The 23345-nt window shown below is 43.6% G+C and overlaps 1 protein-coding gene across 1 annotated transcript; it reads left to right on the plus strand.

The window, feature by feature from the left end:
- Positions 1-326: 326 nt before the first annotated feature.
- Positions 327-10164, plus strand: LOC135383779 (uncharacterized). Its single transcript, XM_064613111.1, has 8 exons — positions 327-339; positions 714-833; positions 1530-1625; positions 3233-3322; positions 3382-3489; positions 4205-4413; positions 7779-7938; positions 9816-10164. Exons 1-8 carry the CDS (start codon positions 327-329, stop codon positions 9995-9997), a joined length of 978 nt encoding a protein of 325 aa, XP_064469181.1. The 3' UTR covers positions 9998-10164.
- The last annotated feature ends 13181 nt before the right edge of the window (positions 10165-23345 follow it).

A 23345-nucleotide genomic window follows, 5' to 3' on the forward strand; every position in this document is an offset into this window, starting at 1 on the left:
GCAACTGTGATACTTATTGTTGGCAACACTGTACTGTTGTTGGTGTGTTCAAATTGTGAGCATGACCCCACATTTTATGGAGTTGCATTTGTTATTATACGGATACTGTTTTCGGAACATTAGTGGAGCTAGGCTTCTAACCTCCTGCTTACGTTCACCACCCGCCAAGGCGCGGCCACAAAATGTATGTTTGCTCAATGTTCTCTTTTTACTGATATAGCCTTCATTAGGCATGTGCTTTAAAGTTAATGTGCAAAAATCTTACGTTCCATTTTAAATTTTTCAAGTTCAGTTAGCAATACTAGCTTAATTAACCGCCGACAACCATGCAAGCTACAAGTAGGTGGCAAAAGCCTTCACATGTGTTGTCACATGTTTCAAGTATCTATCTTGTGTTGCTTGTGTTAAAGATATTGTGCACAGTCTCCTGTGCAATGTCATATACATGCTATGCTTCAGCAACTGCACTCAGTACATTGGTCTTCTGCCTTGCTGTGTTGCTGTGCTTTCTGCTCTTTTTTTTTTCTTTTTTAAATCATTCCTCTGACTACAAATTGGGAGCTTGAGACCACCGATATCATAATTACTGTGGTGATGTATCTATACAGAAAGCAGTAATTTCAAATCATGAAGTGTGCAGTGGTGAGTCAAGTTTGGTGGAGATTCCTTCTTCTGAGATGCCTGACTATTAAAAATTTAATTTTCTGGTGCAGGGGACCTGAGAAGAACGACATCACAGAGAAGTAACAAGGAAGGACCACGTCGCAGAGCAGCTGAAGCTTTGGAAACGAGGCCGTCAAGTGCTACTTATTCTCTTGGCCTGTCACAGAGTGGTATGTAGGTGGGATATTATTATTGTTGGGGTGGGATTATGTAGGTTGGCCTTATATGCGACAAAATAGGTGCCTGTGGGTGCCACAACTAATTAACTAGAAGGCCCAATACAAATTGCATGCTTCACACAGGAATCATCCTATGAATAGCCAGAGCTTTCAGCTCTGGCCAGTCAGTCCTCTTCAGTTTTCGTTCTGCCCCACTGTAACGAAGTTAACTTAGTGAAACTAAAACCATAAGTGCCTTGCCCTGTCCAAGCCTTATTCTGAGCATGCTTAAAATTCCCAGTGTTGAAGCATATAAAGGGAAAAACACCCTTTTGATTTATGCACAGACCCTGAAATTTTGGGGTTCAACCTGATTTTTTTTTCGAATTTGCACCCCCAAATCCAGGTTCACCTATTTAATGTGAAACCCAATTTCTACCAAAATGCACCTAAGCTTGGCACCTCACGGCAGTGACAGACTAATTTTTCGTGAAATACGCAGTAGACCTCTACTTCTGATACTCATGACATCGGATAAATGGTACAATGATAGTTTATTCTATAATCCAGAAAAAAAATATGTCCCCGAAACTTCAGGGTCTATTTATGCTCCAATGCTTCTTTCTTCTCTCTATTTGTACTATACTAGTGTACTCAAGTCCTAGCACTATGAACTTTAAAAGTTACAAAATTGTAATATTCTTTCAGGATCTTCATCTCCCGCATCAGATAGGCTGGCAGGCTGTACTCTCAGCAGCTCATGGGATCCCAGTGTCTCCATTCCAAGGCGAAGTAGGCCATTGAGTAAGTGTTAACCAACTATGTTATACTAACCATCATTCGGTTGATAGTGTGTCTGTGCTGGCCGCAAACGTGATTTTTTATTAATTCATTTTACAATATGATAGCTCTACACCAGTAGTTCTGAACGGGGGGTTCTGTGAGCCTTGTCATGAAGCCATGATACTCATGATTGCATGGGTCTGGGTTCATCAGGCAACATGCTTTTTTTACAACATACTATGATAAATGTTCTTTTGAAGTTAACAGAAACCCAGATACAAATCACACGGAGTATATCTCTTTACAAAGTAAGCATTTAGGTACAAACTATGATAAATGTGCTTTTGCCAGCTTAATAACCAATGCACCGCTTCTGTGCTTCTCTCCCTTGTTTTGTGTATTTTGAAGCCTCCGTCTGCCATAGCAACTTTGAATGTACTAATTGTGAACAGTGGCATCTGTTGATGAAATTACTGCATCTCGCCACATTGGAACACATATTTGAATTTTTGCGCTGTTAAACAAAAAAGTTCCCATTCCCATGTACAGTGCTGTACATCTTTGCGGCCGGTCGCCGTTGTTTCCGTGTTTATGGTCCTCCCGGGATTTCAAAACTGTCATACGATTATTCAATTTCTAATAGACTATATGCATAAATCCTAAAGCCAGCGCGACATGGTGTGTCCTGGAGGGCCCGTTTGTTCCACGGCACTTCCTTCTCTCCCTCCTTCTCGGCAGAATCAAGCTCGGAGAGAAAAAGAGAGAAGGAAGGTGCCAGGGGAACAAACGGGCTCCCAAGGTACACCGCGTCACACTGGCCTCTAGGATTCCACATATCGTCTATTGCGTTGTTGAGGTCAGCATTCGTCTGCGATGTTGAGGGTTGTGTACAGTTGTGAAGGGTTGGTATGTCGTCATTGTCGACGTACTCTTTCAGCCTGGCAGTACAACCCGGATGTTTCACGTGCCCTACTGGCTCCCTGGCGTTCTAACTATTGTACTGTTTGTACCGTGACTGTACTACCGTACTCCCCTACATCCCGCGGGTTACGCATTTAAATGTTTCCACGTAGATACCCCCAGAACCAAAGGCAACCGAATGCCCTGGAACATGAATGCACTGCACGTGAAGCCTATGATATGAAAAACGTGATCGGGCGGTGCGGCGTGAGTGAATCAGCTTCGTGAGCCAGTGTCATGCGAATTGAGCTTATGCAAGTGCGGTTTGGGGACCTATCTTGTCTATTTTTCTTAATTTATTTACTTTCGTTCACATTTTCTGGCTCGAAAGTGGGGGTGCGTGGATACACGAGAGCGTGGCATATGGTGTGGAACCGCGAAACCCAGATTTCAGACAAGTATATCACAAGCAGCACTTTATGGGAGACATGGGTAGACTGGAGTAGTACTTTCTGATCTTTTGTGAAGAAAAGTTGATGATCACTTTCCAATCACAGGATTTCTAGACTTCAATTCGTGAGGCTAAATTACCTGCAATTTAGAATTTGTCACATTTGCATGAACAACAAATAAGTTGTCTAAAGTCCAACACTGTTTGCTGTGCAATCTTCCAGCAAATTTTCTTGTTCCCTATGCATTCCAACCTTTAACACTTTTTGTGCACAAAGATGCGGAAACATCTGCTCCAGCGGACGTTCAACCTTCCAGAGGTTCGAGCTCCAGGAATTATTCAGAGGGGAGCCTTGGAGGAACACAAAGTGAGTGTTTGTACTTCATTGCCCAAGCAGTACTTGCAAATGCAAAACACTTTTCGCAGCGGTTCATGCAATGTCCCAGCGATTGGATCAGCAGCCACCCCAACCTCGACAACTTCTGTCAAGACAGAGGTCAATGTCAAGTGTGGAAGATTCAAAGTATGCACGAGGTGGGCAGCAGCTTATACTCTATTTTCCAATGAATAGTGTATGCTCCATAGGTAGGGTTTAACTTTTTTGGGTTAAACCCAAATACACCCACTGTTTATTCCCAAACGATAGTTGTAAAGTTGTGGTTTAACTCGAATCTACTCGAAACGCCAACTCTATAAGCTTGCTTCTGTGTCGTATGTAACGGAAATCATCAAAAATTTTGAAATAAAATAGCAAAAATGACGAAGCAGGAGAAATCCTAACAGATCCTCTTGAGAGCTGCTCAATAGTCATGAGAATATAATCCAGATAAGCCCGAATTTCCCCGATTTTCCCTCACGTTGTGTCAAATCACAACAAATATAGCCCGAACACACCCGAATTTTAAACTGAAAATATCACTCGATATTTACCCCCCGAATTTGGCAAAAAATATAACCCGAAAAAGTCAGGCCCTAGTTAAGATGTAGCACACTATGCCTTGCTTGTGCCACTTGTAGGCGACATTCCATCCAATGAAGCCACAACCATTACTGTACAAGAACTTCACATTGACTGTAGTAATTTAAAAAAAAAAGAACAAAGGTGCAAAAAAATAGTGAGCTATGATTGCTGGTTACAACCTTAATTCAAGACTTTGGGAACCTGCTGGGACCTGTCAGTTGTTTCGCTGTTGTTGGGATTTCGTTGTAGCGAGGTTTGACTGTATTTTCATTTTCCTTCCGATTACAGATTTTGAACAGATCATCAGGCTCCTTCACACGATCAGGCTCAACCAAGAAGAACACGGTGAGCAGCTGCATTTGATCATGTCGGAAATGACAACTCGGGTGCATGAAGAGCTGGATGATGACTTCCTCCAAAGGCCATTCGAGGACCTCGATGAATTTTTGTTCTTTGACAATGAACTGAAAACATCGGCTGACAGAAGAGAGAAACTGGTATGTTCGTTCTCCGATACATTCTGAAATTGGGCTTGGCATTTTTATATGGCTAACTGATCCACATATGCTTTTTTGCATATCTCTGTGGTCTTGCTGCCAATTTACCTGTCTTTTTTTTTTCCATATTTAGTCATGCAGGGGCCATGTCCTTTGTACTTCCACCTCAAAATGTAGAACAAAAAGGTTCTCTCCATTCACCAAGTTCTGCCAGGTGTGGCAGGAATGGCAGATGTCTGCGCCACCTGATTTAATAATATTCTGGGCTTTCCATACAGCAAATGGGCAGCTGGATCAAAATTTGCCATCAGCAAAGATTGCACCAGTATGCTTCTGTGGTGTGAGACGTCTGCTGTCGCCACGTCCTAATCTCTTTCGTGCAAGGTGTATTTTCACCCGTATTTTCCGCAAGCCTAGGATTCCACACGAGTTATTCGACAGACAGATTTTCTGTGGAATTGCTAAACTTTTGGGAATGTTGATTGGAATTTACCAACATCCTCTGCACTGGGTCATTTTCATGTAGGAAAAAAATAATTTTCAGTAACGTGTTCAGAATAGTAGAGAACTACGATGCCCTCTTCATGGATTGATTAGATTTTCGAACATTTTTGGAATCCAGTTGCAATAGCTGGGTCATTCCACGCCAAACGTCCGGTGAAATATTTGACCATCGCAGATTTTGCTTTAAAAAATCAGGTGGTGTTGTTATGATAAGAAAACATCACTGATGAAGTTTCAACTCGTTAAAAAAAATTTCCGTCTTGAACTTTGAATTTGAAATTTACGAAATTGCGCAAAACCGCACCTTCGAAAACCTAATCGCGCTGCGTAATGGATAATGAAACTGCGCGCATTTTTAGACTGTATGGAAGCTGAAACGATAATACTTACACCTGAGAACTCAAAATGCACTCTGGACATGTTTCGTGCAATTTTAATGGCATGCGAAACAGTGCCAAAATCGCAAACTTTGCCATTTTATTGCACGCACATACTGAACACAAGAACGCTGGAAATACTTCATCGGCAAGATACTGTAGGGCTGTACAAGATTAAAAATTGCCGTCCAGAAAAGAGGAGAATAAGTTGGTGAAAAAAATATGTTAAGTTGTCATTTTTTCGCAAAAACGGTAAGCTTTGCTTGAAATATCAAAAATGGTGGGCCGCAGAAAAATATGAGGGAAGCTCACAGAGATAGTATCAGGTGCGTTGAACAAGCTGATAAAGTTTCAAAAAGGTATTATTTTTTGTTTCTGGAAAAATAATTTTTGAAGGTTGGCACGTGGAGCGGCCTGTGCGGCCGAACAAACGTCACAGAGAGCTCCAGCGCCGCAGAGGATCGACGGCGCATCATTATTTCAGTCGTCCGGTACCGGTCCTCGTAGTGCCGGGAACCGTTTCTTCTTAGAATACAACGTCAGTCCAACATTGATTGTGTGCTTATCAATTGGTTCAAAGCTGTGATAGCGGCGTGTGCCTGGAATCGGCGACGCGTTTTGATACCGGTGCTGTAGGAATTCACTTGCTTTCTGAACATCAAGACCCGAAACCCAGATAGGAGTGATATTTTTGAGCGTCTCTTGTGCCCAGCGGAACAGCTGTACTGGAGTCAAAATCTGCTCCGTGAATGGTCGTTGAATGCTTGCCTTTGCAGCTAATCGCTTCAGGGTGCCCCCAATGCCATCGCATGGCCCTTTGCCGTGCGATTTATCAAAGAACTGCCATGTCGCGTCGATCCCGAAGTCGTCAGGATGGTGGCAGAGATTAACGAAGTTTTTTTTTGTATTGAGAGCTTGCCCCATCGTAAAAATAGTGAGTCTTGGTTACACCCGGGATAGCACATTATGATCTCCATTATGAGACTTTTCTGAAAAGCGTACACCGTTGCGTTGTCGTGTGTGAGATGATCTGAAATGATGGAGCAGGACTTCACGTGGAGAGAGCCGTCGACCTCGCCTTGCTCGCGATAGTAGATGCATGCCGGATGAACAGTTGCTTGAGAGCTGTCCCACTGGAAACTTTGCCCACTTTCGTGTAGCAGACGACTGAGGTGTTGATGCGCCGTCGATCGGCTGCATCGCCGGAGCTCTCCGTGACGTTCGTTCGGCGGCTCAGGCCGCTCCACATGCCAACCTTCAAAAATTATTTTTTCGGAAACAAAAAATAATAGCTTTTTGAAACTTTCAGACCGCTCAATGCACCTGATACTATCTCAGTAAGCTTCCCTCATATTTTTCCGCGGCCCACCATTTTCGATATTTCGAGGCAAACTTGCCGTTTTTCTGAAAAAATGACAATTTAACATATTTTTTTCGCCAACTTATCCTCCGTTTTTCTGGACGGCAAATTTTTAATGTTGTACTTCCCCACAATATCTTGCCTGTAAATTATTTCCAACGCTCTTGTGTTCAGCATGTGCGTGAAATAAAATGGCAAAGTTTGCAATTTTGGCAGTGTTTTGCATGCCATTGAAATTGCACGGAACGTGTCCACAGTGCGTTTTGGGACTTCCGGTGCTAGCATCATTATCTCAGCTGCTATCCCGTCCAAAAATATGCCCAATTTCATTCTCCATTACGCAGCGCGATTAGTTTTTGGAAGGTGCGGTTCTGCACAATTCCGTAAATTTCATGTTCAAATTTCAAGGCAAAAATTTTTTTAACGCGCAGAAAGTTTATCAGTAATGTTTTCTTATCACAACAACACCGCCTCATTTATTAAAACAATATCTGCGATGGTCAAATTTTTCACTCGGACGTCTGGCGTGAAATGACCCAGCTCCTTTTCTTAATCGGGCTCTAGTCTGCAACTGCAACCACTGCAGGAAGTCCACTTTACACAAGCTTTTTTAGTGTCCCATTGTTTCATTGATACATTTTGTGCATGGGTTTACATGCAGTCTTTTTTTTCTCTCTCTCTCCTTTTTTTTCTTTTTGCATGGCATGAAAAATTGTGGTTTCAGGACGAGGTATGCCATTAATAATGATGGGGATAAAAATCTCAAAGGTCTGTAGTTTTGTGCTTTGGCATTATACTATCATAAAATTACAGTTAGTATTTGTCGGGTGATTCACAGACTCAAGTAGCCTATCAAATGAGCTTCCCGAGCTCCCCCGGTTTAGCACCGAATTTTTTATCCATGTCGCTTATTTTAGTTTGAAATATTCGTTTAACTTAGCATCAGTCTTTGCCGACATTTCAAAGTTCAAAGAAATGGCCATCAGAATGCAACTTTTACCACTGTTCTATTTTTGGAAGGAAGTGAAACATGTATTAGCTCAACCATCCTGCAGTGTTTGTACACTCCTAGTTTTCAGATGTTAGTTTCATAGTCCTTCTATTCATTGAACATCTCCTTTCAGAGAGCCTTTTTCTGCAAATTTGGGGGCCGACACGCAAAGGAGAAGACTGTTGTAGCCCTGCAGCATTTGATGGGTGACACAGTTGCCGAGCAATTTAGTTGGTACGGGAAAAAAGGGAAGATGAAGTTCTATGAACTTAACAGTTGTGATATCCTGCTGAGTACGTATTATTTTACTATTTGCAGGTCTTATGTTCAGAATAAAAATGTGTATATGCATGCTATATTAGTGCAGAAATTGGACATTTTGTGAAAAGACCAGAATTTTGGAGACAGCCTTTAGTTGCCATTTTCACATTGCTATTGCAACACATATGTCATTAGGGGACGCTAGGCAGGAAACAAATTTTTCCCATCAATGGAAGTGATCACCTTTTTCTTTGAACTCTCCGAAATTCAATTTTGAAAAATCTACAGAGCTTTCAGCAAAAATAGTAGACAAGTAGGCTGTTGCACCACTCTGTGCAGTAAAAAAAGTTTTGTCATGTTTTGTGCACTACCTCAGTGCTATTTAAAAATTTAAGTTCATGCTGAGTGTAAGTTTCTTCCTTCAGGTGAGGCCATTCCGGAGGCAGACTTTTACTACTCGTGGTTAGTGATTCCATGCATCAGGTGTCAACCGGAGCTATGAATGTATCTGTCCTTACCAGTGCTAATTATACCTTGTCATCCAGTTGCTACATTCCTTATTGCCAATAATAATTCAGGGTTTAGGTCGCGAGACAACTACGATCTTGAACGATGCCAGAGTGGTTGGTTTACTGATAAATTTTGCCCACCTGAGGGTTCTTTAACATGCGTGAAATCTCACACACAGTGTAACATCCCTTCCGGGGACGTTGTGCATAAACAGTCCATACCTGCTACCGAATTGCTAGCCTCCTCGGTCAGGATCGAACCAGCGGCCTTGGGATTGGAAGGCCGACACACTACCAACCAAGCCACTGAGGCAGCTGTCCTTCTTGCCAAGACACAACACTTACGCCCATTTTTACATGCACATCTTAGGCTCAAGTATAAAACATTGGCTCTGCAGTATTTTTAATTTAAGGGAGAAGCACACGAGTCCCCTTCATAAGGTCATTTGGCTGCTCCGAAACCAAATTTTTGCTGCTCCAAAGGGTGCTCCAGAATGGATTTGGATGTGTTCAAGCCCTTGATATTACGTGGTAAACCACATAATAACCTGCTATTTGAAAATACTTTATTTGTTACTATTTAAAAAATGCTGTTCGATTCAAACCACAATGCTGCTGTTCACACAGCCCCAGTCTTCAGCATTTGTACGCTGTGCGCTTTTGCCCATGGAAAGATAAATACTGTAAATGTTTGGTTTCTACAGCTTTACCTATTGAAATATATGCTTGGATTTGTCATCCAAACCTTTTCTTCTTTTTTTTTCTTTTTTCGATACAGAGCAGTTTATCCCATAACTTTGTAACAGGCAGTCACTTTACAGTACAAATAAGAGCAGGGTAGAGTGCACACAGCGCCTTTGTCGAGGCACATAAATGCATGATCACATGCAATTGAGAAGGCTATGGAACATTGCTGTTTTGCCCTCTTGAATTTTCTTTCTTGTGTACCTCTGTCGCTGCTGAGGGAAGAAGGCACACTAACTCCTGAACAGGCAATGCTGAAGTTGCCTGGGAAAGCATGGTTGCACAAAGATATCCGATTTGGTGAAGCAACGGCAGTTTTTGCAACTTTACCTTTGCTTTTTTTTTGTGTGTGTGTGTGTTGGCAGTGGCTGCATTTACAGAGTGCCAAGTAAACCTAACACCTGAATTTCCAGTGACTTCAAATTCAGAATTTAACAAATTTGCCTTTTTTGATGGTGAAAATGCCGTGTAGAAAATTTTGAAAGGCACCTTTGATAGACTACAAATCAAATTACCCGGCATGTTAGGAACAACAGCTGCATGTGAGAAACTCGTATTTTACCGACAATCAGGTATTTAGTGAAGCGCTATGGTTTAGGGATGAAATGTAGCAAAAGTGGTTTTCTATTTCCTCATGATACATGTTTTCACTTCAGAGGCCCTTTGTAGAGCAAGAACTCGGTCAAAAGCAAGTGGCACAGCTGCAGACACTACCCCAACCTACAAGGAAGTTGAAGCTGCAGTAAAGGACTGGCTGCGTAGGGCTAAAGAACGAAGAGCCAGCCGTAGTAAAGCACAAGTCTCCCAAGAGGAAGAACTCATCCCAGATCCAGAATGAGCAGCACAGATTAATGTCGTCTTCAAGCCACATCGGCTATATGCAGGTTGGCAAAAGATGTTACCTGCAGCCAGCAAACAATGCTCAGCACAGTTAGGGGAAGCACTGCGCTATCCGCACATTGAGCTTAAATTTGAGGGTGATTTAAGGCTGCAGTGAAAGATTACAAAGCAAAATATATTAACCTTGGTACAGAAGTAGAAAGGTTGTTGTGTGGGCAAAAGCTATTGATACCAGTTGATGCAGGGCTCCCCAGGCAGTGCACGGTACTTCTGAGGCTTCCCACAGACTCTGCTTGCAGGGTGATGCAGTGAGAACGCATTTTGAAAGCCTCAGGTTTATCATGCGCCACTTGTGGAGTCCTGCTTCAACTGGCATCAATAGCTGTTGCTTACACTCCAACCTTGCTATTTCAGCATGAGGTCTAAGACATTTTGGTCTGATTTTTCACTGCACCATTTTCAGCCTCGGATTTAAATAGCAATTCGCTGAGGCCTATTGTATCTTTGATGGTGTACCAGCAAGCAGTGGTATTGTTGGGCAGTTTCGAGTATATGTGTATGAATGTTTGTTCAAAACTTTTGCGGCATAGCTTTGTCATAATATATGTGGTCCTACACTCTTAAAAATGAACTTCACCGCATAACACGCTCCCAGCCAACCATCATCTCGAATGATATCGTTATCTACCTTGATTTGTTGAAAACGGGAGGCGTACGCCTTTTCTGTGACAATTATGAATCACAAAAAAGGCGTTTGCCTCCCGTTTTCAACAAATCAGAGCAGATAACGATATCATTAGAAGTGATGGTTGGCTAGGAGCGTGCTATGCGGTGAAGTTCATTTTTAAGAGTGTACTATTCATGTGTTGCCACTCACAATAAGTTAGTAACTTACTTCATGTAGCTCAGTGTCATAATGATGAACCTCCGAGATTTTTTATCTAGTAGAAAAGCGTGCGTAACCCAGCCTCCCTGTAGGCTGTTTTTTATTCTTTATTTTTTGCTTATGAGTATTGCATTCTGGCTCAGTTCTAGAAGTCAGCCCTAGTCACTTGTGTTCTAGTCAGCACACATGTACCTGTGTATTTTCGTTTATTGTTATTCAGTTTACAATCGCACAGATATTTTTCTTGTCGTGCCACGCCACAAAAATGGACCGTTTCTGCACTCTGCAGTGTTAGCCTGCACTCAACATCATAGGCAGTAGGAACCCTCATGACCATCCCTGTTAAGTGTGCCACAAAAAAGTACTGAAAAGTTTTGCAACCTTTCATTCTGTGCAATACAAAATATCAGAACATTTTGTGTTCTCCTGTGTAACTATTTTTTGTACACCATTTTTTGTGTGCCTTTATTGTACTCATTTTGGAAATTATGGTAGGAATGGCTGGTGGTTGTAGCACAGATGTGAACATATTTTTTCAGATATCTTAAGCGTGTGTACTTGAAGAGTATGCGGTAGAGGAAGCTTTTGCCCATTTCGTGTGGATCGAGTCACCGGAAACATTTGTACAACTTTTATGAGTGGTTTAATAAACATTTGCATTTTGATTCTTGTGTTTGCTCATTAACGGAGGTCACACGAACGCAACAAATGTGTTGCAATAACAACGCATCCCCTGCCAGCATGTGCTGCTCATGACTGTGGACATGCTGCAGTAAACAGAAGAAATGCATTTCAGTCCTATTTGTCCAAAAGCATGCTTTCTGACCGGTAATATGGCGAGCTAATGGACGTCCGTCTAACGTCCGTGACGTCCGCCATGGATATCTATTGGACCACGGACGGGATTTCGAGTCCAATTTGGACTTGTGGGGCACATACCACGGACATAAACAAATATCCCTGTGACGTCCGAATATCCATCCGCGGATATGTCATGAATATCCATCGTACCGCGATGTGTTATTGGGGAGGTGCATCGAATGTATAAATATACGAGGGTGGTTCCATAAGTTTCCGGCCCGAGGTAGAAAATGCGCGCGAATTTGAAAATGCGATTAAGGACGCGTGGCGCCATCTGTTGGAGGGCCGGAGCACCACCCTCAACCCTCTCCATGCTTTTGTCGGTTGGAGAGCGGCATTTCAAACAGCCAGGGTTCACTCTTCAGTTAAAATGGAAAAAAATCGAGTACCGCGCTGTGACAAAATTCTTGACAAAAGAGGGACTTTCGCCTAAAGAAATTAAAGCGCGACTCGACAACGTGTACAGGGAAGCCTCTGCGTCGTACACAACGGTAAAAGACTGTGCTAAGCAGTTTCGACTGGGGCGAGAGTCCTTTGAAGATGATCCACGCGATGGTCGTTCAGTGGAAGTGGTGGCACAAGAAAATGTGTCTCTTGTCGAGGAGGAAGTACTGAGCGACAGGCGTCTGAAGGTGAAGGAAATCTCAGAAAGGCTGGGGCTTTCCAAAACAACCGTTTTCCGCATCATCGTCGAGGGCCTTCACATGAAAAAGGTCATTGCGAGATGGGTGCCACGACTTCTCTCATCAGTTCAAAAGCAACAGCGTGTCGTCTGTGCCAAAGAGTGTTTGGAGCTCTGTCAAGAGAACGAAGAAGAAATATTGAAGCCAATTGTCACAGGGGATGAGACTATGGTGCTCTACTATGATCCCCTTTCGAAAGAGGAGTCGATGGAATGGCGCAAACCAGGAGAAACACCCCCAAGAAAAGCAAAGGTCACACAATCCACAAAGAAGGCATGGCAACAATATTTTGGGATTGTCACGGGATCCTCCTCATCGACTTCAAAGAGAGGAACACCACAGTGAATGCGACTTCAAAATGCATGAATTTCAAGCTTTCATCTCCTTTCATCTGACCGTTTGACAGGATTGACTTTTATCTTTCACATATGTAATCATTGGAAAACACGCATTCAAGGTAAAATGCTATCGGCATCCCCGAACGTTCTCTGTAAAACACACGTGTTTTGTTAGGTATGAAGCACATGCGCAACAGCGAGTTTCAGAATATGCCTGCCGCTGGAACCAACAACTTAGTTTGTATGTAGTTATTACCTGACCAGTAGCACCTCACACAAAGTCAAGTCCACCACACAGGTGTGGTCATCTTGTAACATATTTTAGCACCGTTTAATGAATAACTGCATAGGAGACGAACCAAACCTCAAACCTCTTCCATACTCGCACGGACTGGATAACCACTGCTGTTATACGACGCAAAAATTACAGCGAAGGGTTTCAGTACTTACTGGGCTATTCTGCCCTTATATTGCATTCTTGAACAATTGTATACATTTAGATTCGCAAGACCAGTGGAGACAATAATTTTGAGTTTTTCTTTTTAATCCTTGTTCTCTCAATGTAAGGTAAAGGAAAAGACAGCTGTACAGGCGACGAATAAATATTCGAGTGAGAGCAGCAAAAGACAAAACAATATGTTGATTCGAACAAAGGGAGCAGTGTCTCCCTTCAAGCGCACGCAGGCAATTTTCTTTTCAGAACTTCGCGACTTCAGTGTTTCGCAATGCAGCACTTTTAGTGAACTTTCACACCTTATCAGCGTTCTAAGTAGCGCATTTCATCACATCTGCAATATGTGAGGCAGTGACAGCGGTATTTCAGCCAAAAACACTGCGATACTCGCGTAGAAAAGCCTGCGCTTGTTTCGGCGGAACGTGCCGGATCCCCACTAGAGCTCCGCCGCAGAGCCACCTACAGTTCGATCTCGAGGCGAATAGCCTACACTTTTGTAGCCATATCAACATGTTCAAAACAGGCCATTAAGTAGAGTGCGCAAAAGTGTACTCAATAAAGTAGTACATATTTTGTTGTGCTGCTTAATCATTGTTGTTGTTCCTTGCCTATGGTTTGGTGTTGTGGGGGGCAAACGCATCTCTGGCTATGATACTGTTTTTTTGTTGTTTTTTTTCGCGCTTCCATCATCCTTTGGTGAAGCCTCTTATACAGCAGAGATACCGCGTTACGGCATTGGACATAGATATATTTTATGCAGAACCCAATTATTAGCGTAGCTTCGTTCCCATCACTGCAGAATAAGTCACGTAAAATCTGAGCGACCTCATATGCCATTGTCCCGAAAATTACAAATTGATATCGTAATACTATATTGAATTCCCAGACTTCTTGGTGCTCTATAGCGAACAGCCGAGGGCCCACATATGATGATGTGGCTGCCAAGCGTTATAGCATATGGGACACTGAAAATTTTCAGCAGAAGGGGCTGCAGAGTTGTTTACTTATGGTCATTAATGATACAGAAATCTAATTTAGCTCTAAACCTTCCGAGATTGCGCTCCGTCGAACGGGTCACGGGGTGATGTATATAGGCGCACTGTCAATATGGGAACGACACCCGAGGACGCAACCCTCAAGTAAAACTTGCAAGTTGGTCCGTGGTTTTCTACTTTCCGCTGATCCTACTGCTTGCCGTTGCCAAGTCGTCTCCGTTGCGTTAGACGATGAAATGAGGCAACGTCTTCGTCACCCCACGACAGGTTTATTTACGCGATGATATTTACAAAGTACAGTCAAGACGTTCGTCCTGAGACGTCAGTTCTCAGTGCGATCTCCTCGGAGTCCGTTAGCCGTTAGCCAAGTCCCTCCCTTTGGTCTCACTTTCCCGCTGGCGTTGTTTTCATAGACCACAACGATGCCCTTCCCTTCGCACGGCTTGTGTTACACACTTGACAAAAACAATACACCCTTTACAAACGATAGCTGGGCCTACAAAACAGTCTTCGAAAACGGAAACATAGCTTCCTCTTTACTATACAGAAGCATAGGGAGAACCCCTCACAGTAGCCCGATCTCCAGTGTTTTTGCGCCAAACTCTGGAAGCCGCATCCACACTCCAGGCATGCAAGGAACAAGGGTGGAGTCTTTAAAGTGTCCGGCCATGTTCTGTGAAAGCGCGGGGACACAGAAGTAAAAATATAAAAGAAACTAGCCATTTCCGTCGCACAGCAAGTTTCAATTTTACACCTTATGAACATATGAGTGCCCTAGGATCAAACCGGAGATAAGCCAGTTGGTTGTATTTGAAGCGTTTTCGTTTAGATTGTAGATGATGTATTGATAATAAATTAGAGGAGACACTTTGATCGTGTAAACACAGAAGGTTCAAAAGAATTACCTGATCTTCAATAAATTGTCTTCGATGTCCTCTGCGGAGCACTCAGAGAACTGGTTGTGGTTCGCGAACTGATCGCTGTGTGACATGAGAAACCCGCCAGAAGAGTCACACTCGTTTCCATTTCTCCCATCGTCACGTGCTCCAATTCTGCTTGCACGGATAGTATTCAAATAATTAATTGAACATCGCACTATCTGAACTAACGTTTGTGCAATAGTGATTATGCAGGGCGTTTTTGTTGTCACTTTAGAATTTTTCTCATAAATCTATGAGATCTACCTAGATGCGATTTTCCCGCTAGGGTCATATAGCGTGGCGCACATCCTGTCGGAAAGCGTGTGCAACTACTGGACGATCAATTACATAAAATTTATTAATTGGCTTTTAAAGAATAACTTTTGGGGAAATACGAGATAGCAGAATTAGAGCCAGCCATTACTTTGAAACACCCTGAAGCGCATACTTTCAGATATAAATAGCTAAAGTTTGCTATGCAAATGAGTCGAAGCCGAAACCACGCAATTCTCAAGCGCGATCACAAAGGGAGCGATGGGCGTCCGTGTTCGATGGCCACGTTTTGTAGCGGAGGATCTGACTAGGGTGCGCCCTGATCTGATGCCCAGATAGGCTTTTCCGGCCCATGTCTGCCCGAGATCATGTTGGTTCTGCACTCGAGAAGTGCGTAGTTCTGGTTTCGGCTCAGTTACATATCAAAATTAGGCTACTTCTATCTCCAAGTACGTGCTCGTTTCAGGGTTTAAAAAAGCATGGTTCCAAATAAATAATGATTGCCTACAATTCTCCTGTGTCGTATTTTCTCGAAAGATCTCATTAAAAGTTAATGTAACCGCCGAGTAGTTACACGACATACGCCTGGCTTTACAAGCTGCGTGTAAAAATGGCATCACTGCTCTTATATCTCTTTAAAGACATCTGTACACGACAAAAAGAAGCTGTGTTTTGGCTGAACTCAATTTGAACTCGAATACAATACCACATAGTGTTTCTACACTAGTACAGCTTGGGACATAAGTTCACGGAACACAGCACTAGTGTGTTTCTTCATCGGAGCGCCCCCTACTCGCTATCAGGAAGAAATCTAACAAGAAACATGCGACCGGCTATTATGTCCATCACTCAGTGTGTGTGTCCACTCCTGTTTCCTCCTAGGGTATCGCTGCATTGGAGAAATGCAACACCACGGTGTTCCATAAACTTTTGTCCCAAGTAGTACTCTGTCTACATATTTGATAGTTCAAACAGCTCCAATCAATACTATCGAGGTTGAAGTCGCAACGTAAAGTTACGTTTTGCTTTCTCTTAACGGTGCGGTTCATATAATCAACTAGTGATTTCATTATCGCAACATCAAAACTGGTGGCCTATACACGACAGCAATAGTTATAGCACCTTTATCTGTGAGAAGTTTGCACCATACACTTTCACAGTCCGCAGGTGGTAAGGCAGACACTGAAGACTCTCTTTTTATAAGAATTGCGACTCATCGCCCCATGGTACTCTGTCCTTCCCGATTACATTATAGTTGTCAGGAAAAATTTCACAGCTATCAATTTCTATACTCAACCAAGTTCCCGTTATCGCAAGTAAGTCAGGATTGTGTTCTAACAATAAACGTTCAATTTCGGTCATTCTCCACAACGAGTTTCCGCAGCACCATCACACGTTGTGTTTTTACAACGTGTATAAACATATTAGCGCAATGGCGCGCCAGTGAGGCATGCTCGAGGTTCGGTGCCATGTTTCGGTGTTGGCCATGTTTTTTACCTTTTGAGCTGCCCTTTCAGCTACACCGTTACTCGAGCGATAAAACGGGTTGGATGTGACGAGCTCTATTCCCCAGTTCCAGAAAAGCTGTCGCACTGTCAGGACCCATTCCGTGGTGGCACAATGGCCGACCGTCACTACGCACTAGACGCATTACGACGCAAAGGTCTGCTACGATAGGCAGCGGGCCATTTCGAAAAAACAAAACCAAATGTGACAATTGTACGTCCAGTATTAAAGCGATAGCTTTAGGGGTCAAACACAGTGGAGGTCCGTCCAAAGCCATATAGTTATACAACTTTGTGTATCATTTACATATTCTTTATGAGCAAGGTATATGAGACTGCGATGGCGATGAAAGTCCCCAATCATCATCATCAAATAAAATTGCTGTTGTATGGTTTTTTAAGTTGAGTTATTTGGACAGGCGGGCATCCTCTCGAAGAAAGCATATAACTACAAGATGGCTAATTTCCTACAATTTATTATTAACTTTTGAATTCGGGAAGGGCAACAGCGCGAGCAGAATGGGAGACAACCTTCGTTGAGAGCCATTATATATTTTAAAGATCCGGAAACGAGCACGTGCCATGAAATACGCATCTACGAATTTCGCTCTGCATCAATTCACTTGTTCGTTCACTCACGGCATGGAAGTAAGAAACTAGGGAGAGGGCTATAAGCACGGAGGGCCGTGGGACTCCTCTAGCGGTCGCTCCTGGCAATACCACGCCCATCTAGTTGCCTGGTCAAGTGATCCCCCACATGTTTCTGTGTTATGGCGGTCTGCGCGGAGGCTTGGAAGTTAAGCAAACCTCATCTTCAGCAATCCTCAGACCTTCAAGGAGTCCTTTTGCACAATACTTTGAAGGCGGTGTGATGTTTCAACATTTGCTGCGTGATAAATCACAGCAAAAATTCAGGAAAACAGAAGAAAACCCAAGCAATATCACGATGACGTGCGTACATCTTCTAGCGATTTAGTGATCCATTGCGTTCACGCAGAGCTTGTCCATTTTGTGTTTCAACGGGTATGATAACCAAACATGTTATGAAAGCGTATGCAACTTATTCGGCCGAGGCTCGTCTCTGTATTCAGGTAAGATACGCCGCGGGCATGGAGGACGCCATGTTTTATGACGTATTGCAGATACGTTATGGGTCGCGTGTGTGGGCAACTAACCACAATACCATGCGCGGGTCACAGCACGCCCGCTTGCATTGGGAGAAGCGCTTACGGCATCTCCGTAGTTTGTTACCTCCATGACTCCCGACGCTTACTCAGTTGGTAAGGGTTTCTACTTTGCACAAATAAAGAATGTATTATCATGTGTTACATACAGTTTTGCTAGCTGTCGAACAGCCCAGAGATAACCTGTGAATAATCCCGGCTTGTCAATGCCCATCGCAATATTATGCTCGGTGCAGACTCCTTTGTCAAAAACAGCCACTCCTACAAACAAGCAAAACAAAAACGGTATTAGTCATGCCACTATAGAATCCCGGCTTGCCGGGTGCTCACAAACTACGAACAGTACAATGTCAGTGAATCATGCAAAGGTGAAGCACACACTTAATACCGGCTCTGACGAATGCTTTCGGAACAGAGGGACAAAGGAACAGAAGTTGCTCAAGTCTGCTAGTTTACAGTTAAGATTTGCGGACATTACACTTTACCAACAGCATAATAACATTTTCTGTTGCAGGCTGAAGGATGGGCAAACGGGCTGTGTTTGTTAGTTCTTGTTTTACAATGTTTTAGATGTTCAGTGATCAAGTGTGCCACTATCCTAGCTGTGGACGGGCGTTTCACCATTGGAGGGCACGTCGGGACAGCGCAGGTATGTGGCACTCTGGTTGGTACAGACAGTTTGCCTCGGCAACACATCAGTGTTTAACGCAGTTAGCAACACCTATGAAGGCCGCTGTGCAAAGCCAGAGAGTGCAAGCACAGAAAGAGTAAGGGGATGCTCAGTGGTTGCGCGTGACGTATATTTTCATTCACCAAGTGTGCCATAAAACGTGAACAAACGTGTACTTCACGTGCAGCTATGGAGCTTCGGTTTACTCCTTTTGTATACGATCACTTTGACCTTGCATTACGGTCTTCCATGGTATTGCCACTGCCATGACACACCGAGAGAAAGTGTCGTAGCCGACTCTAAAGCGTGGCACATCCGTGCAGAATGCCGAACGATTTCCGAAAAAGAAAAACAAAAAGAGAGATCGTCGACAGCTCCTATAACACGCCCCTAGCAAACCAGCGATCAAAAAACAGCGATCAGTCCAATCGAAAACGGCGGCTGTTTTGCCCACACCAAGCAGACGCCCTGCTGACTGCAGCGCCAGCGCTAGATTGTGACGTCAGGCGCGCAAAACTGGTTTATTGACTCATTGACTGTTGTTGGTCATGTCACTACTGTAGCCAGAAGGAAATGAAGGGATGGGAGGTAACAGAGGTGGTGGTGGTGGGTAGTGATAGGGCTTGCCGTTGTCGGCCTCACGTATGTGGGCAACGTCACGACTGACGCCCTGGGGGAACGTGCGTCCTGGGCCGACTTCTAAGGGAACTGTGCCGACATATGTCTGAAAGCGTCTGAGGAAAACCCAGGAAAAACCCCAGACAGCACAGCCGGCACCGGGATTCGAACCCGGGTACCTCCCAGTCTCAGTTCTTCATCACATAACAAGCGCAGAACCAATTGGCATTTAGAATACATATGGTTCTATTTCCTGATTTGCTGAAAATGGAAGCATACGCCTTTCTGTTGCAATTTGGATGCATTGTAATTTGCATGGACGTGTAATTTGGACGCTTTGGATGCATTGGTAATTTGCAAAAAAGAAAAAAGAAAACGTACGGCCCACTCACTTCTCAAATGAGGAGCGATAACGTTGGGCGTAATGGTTGACGCAGAAGCTTTGTTTGGAGAGCACGGTAGAGTATTTGTTTGTTTCGAGACGCAGATATTGATGGCACAATATGGTAACTTACGATATGTTCACAAGTGAAGGGGCACGAAAACAGGGTGGCAATCATCAGGCGAAACTCATAAGGCCGAAAACCAGAAGGCCGGAAAATCAAAACACCGAACAATCACAGGGCCGAAAATTCAGAAAACAGAATTATTGAAAGGCCGAAAAAATAAGGAACCCAAGGAAAGAAAAATGTTGTTCCAACTGCGAGAAAAAAAGAGCTCTACAAATTAAGTAGCATAGACTTGTTGGAAATTAATACTGCAAATAAATCATTTCACCGAACTTCGCGTTGAAAACGTGCTTTCGACCACTTAGGGGGAAAACAAAAGGGAAAAGCAGACATGTGAACCACTGTGCTATTGTATGCGTTTACTGTACACAGTGGCAATCACGTTCTGGTCACCAAATGTATAGAGAAGCACCATCTCCTCTCCAATTTATTCAGTGGGCGATACATGTCGTTCACTGCCGCTCACCCACCAGGCACTTTCTTTTTGTAGTAAGCATGTTATAGATTATTGCTTTTTTCCCCCTCTCTAGACAGTCGATTTCCGAGCACTAAATGCTATGTACTCCGATCATTTGATTTCTAATACAAGAGCCACAAACCTTTTTCACAATCTTATGAAAAGAACAATCCCCTTCAGCGGTAATTCACTGGGGTGCTCACCGTAGGTCTTCTGTCTCTTTGGGCTTTTTATTTTGGGACTTCTGATTGTTCGGTGCTGTGATTGTCGGCTTTTTGGCTTTCGGCCTTCTGGCAGTATACGGCGTTATCATTTTTCGGCCTTTGGCTTTCGGCCTTCTGATAATTCGGCGTTATGATTTTGTTGGTGGTGCTAGAACTGCTTGCCCTAGTCGGCCACGCATAGGCGGGGAACGTCACTACTATCGCAGAGGGGGATCGTGCTGACTTTACAGGTAATTCTGACGACATTTATCTTAAAGTGTCTGAGGAAAATACCCAGACACCACAGCTGGTGCAACTCTCATGTAGACACATTACGATTACACGACGGACTAGCATTGCGGTTGTTTTGCGGGAACAGTTTATGAATTGCGTGCAATTCAAAGTCGCAAACATGTAAGAAATAAAACAGTATGAAATTTAAAAGTTTAAAATTTTAAAATGAAGTTTAAAATAAAACAGTACGTTTTGAAACAGTTATATCCGCCAACATATGCAAAACACCATGGATCTACAAAACAAAAAACCTAGAAGCAATAGCATTACGGCGTGTAGCACACATGCTTCAAGACATGCGTTTGCGAAAAATAGTGCAGACCTAGTTTTCCTACGAGACCTTGACAATCTTTTTTTTTTATCATTATGTGATTCGGCGGGTACCCTAGAACGACATGTTCTGGAATACAGCGCCAGACAAGCAGCCATCGGTGTGACCGAGTATGTGGCTGACTCCAAGGCCATGTAAAACCTGGACCTGGAGCAATAGCACCACGCAATAGCTGTGCTGTGCTTCCCGCAGATGTATGCTGAGAAATGTCGGCAAAGGTCGTTTTGAAGCCTCCCTGCACGCCAGAGACCTCGAACATCGTGTTGCCCTTCTCCTGGCAAATTGTTTCATAGGGACACAATCACACTGAAACGTAGACAACTTGGCGATACAACTATGGTCATGCGTAATAGCTTGATGCCATCACCATTCTTCTCAAGTCATAAGCTGGACACGTGGACGCTGGTGGCTAAAATCAGCGGACCTGTCTATACTAAGTGGTAGACATTTATTCTTACTACTTTTTGAAGTCGCGCTACGAGGAAATGCGTTTATGGAATGTGGGATCTCACCAGGTACATCGAGCTGTCTTCCACCGTTCGATCCATACAAAGAGCGCCTGTAAAAATGAAAAAAAAAAGTCTCTCAGACGGGCAGACAAACGGCCTTTAAGGCAACGGCATTAAGAAAGGCCGTAGCTGAAATATAGCCTTAAACCCTGGGAGGCTGCCAGGTGGTATCCGTGAAGGCGTTTTGCGGTGATACCTACATCGATAAACACATCTGTGAACGTTGAATGAAATATAGTTAAATCACATTTGTTCTCACTGTAACTACTAGGAAACAACGTTTGGTTTGCACTTAGCCAATATCAAAAACAGCAAACGATATTTTGTTTAAGCAACTTCGATGCTTTGTTGTGCGCGCACAGTTTTGGATGCAGAGGATGCGGACGACACTGAATGTTGTGGTTCGAGGGTATCGCTACGAACGGATGAGCTATAATGATAAGCAAAGTGCAAGTATTCACCAGAAAAACTCTAGCCGCCGGTTGCACCAATCTCGGCTTAACACACCGCTCTCGCAAGATCGGCTTAGCGCTTGAGTTCCCTCAGAACACGTTCAGCGGGGGGATAAACCACTGTCAGCGCCCTCTGTTTGTTCTCCGCCCAACTATATGGCACGGCGTGAATTGCGTCTGGCGTGGTTTGTGTATGCAAAAAGCTCATTTCCTGCCGAAATTGAACAGAACTTCACCTGACAGGGATGCCAGGTATATACTGTAATGATCGGGATGGATGCTTACACTACCAAGTGTACATACAAATACATCAAGTGTGCTCTTTCGACAAGGGACATTGTGTACCACAAGATTCCAACGGATAATGCGCGGAAACGAAGGTGGTGGCAAGCGCTCGGTTAATACATTTGTGATCTTTGCCGTATTTGCTCAACCACTTTATCTGACGAGTCGTACGAAATGGTAACAGCGGACGGTCGAAAACGTCTCAAACAGACCGCAATCCCGACATCATTGTTCCTCTTTGCGACGTCTGACGACGCGAACACCATTGCGCACTAGGTATGTATTTACCGATACACACTAATAATGCATATATAGATATGGTTCATTTCAAATTCAGATTGATTTTGGTGATGCCTACACTATGTAACGTACCAAACGGAACATTCCCCTTCCCCCTTATTGAACAGGGAAGCCCTGATCTCTCGCAGGAGGACGTAAGTATGAGATAAATTCTGTGCTATATACTGACCGTATTCTTGATTTATTTCAGCGACACAGGCTTCCATTGTGACTGACAAGAAAGTGGAAATCGGAAGTAAAATCATGCAAACGGATGATTTACCGTCTACACCTCTCAACCTTTCTCCAGTTATGAGACCCTCTCTTATGAGTTACACCCTCATGCTCACAGGTGGGACAAGCGCTTGTTTTGTTTAACATTTTAACTTCTGCATTCGTTGCAGGTGCATGATATGACAATCGTCGCCACTGGTAGAACCAGCTGAAGAGTCATTCCGGGAATCTGAAGACGAGAGTTTTCAATGGTACATAGCCTGCTGATACAAGTTCACAGATACTAAATACTCTTCTAATTTGTAGTGTTGTGCCCTCTGCTTCAGAAGACCAGAAGAAGTACATCTAAGTTAGAGCTCCACTATTAGAGCTGTTCGAGAAATGCACCGAGAGGTGCATCGCACAA

The sequence above is a fragment of the Ornithodoros turicata genome, chromosome 1 (genome assembly GCF_037126465.1).
Source record: "Ornithodoros turicata isolate Travis chromosome 1, ASM3712646v1, whole genome shotgun sequence".
Lineage (NCBI taxonomy): Eukaryota > Metazoa > Arthropoda > Arachnida > Ixodida > Argasidae > Ornithodoros > Ornithodoros turicata.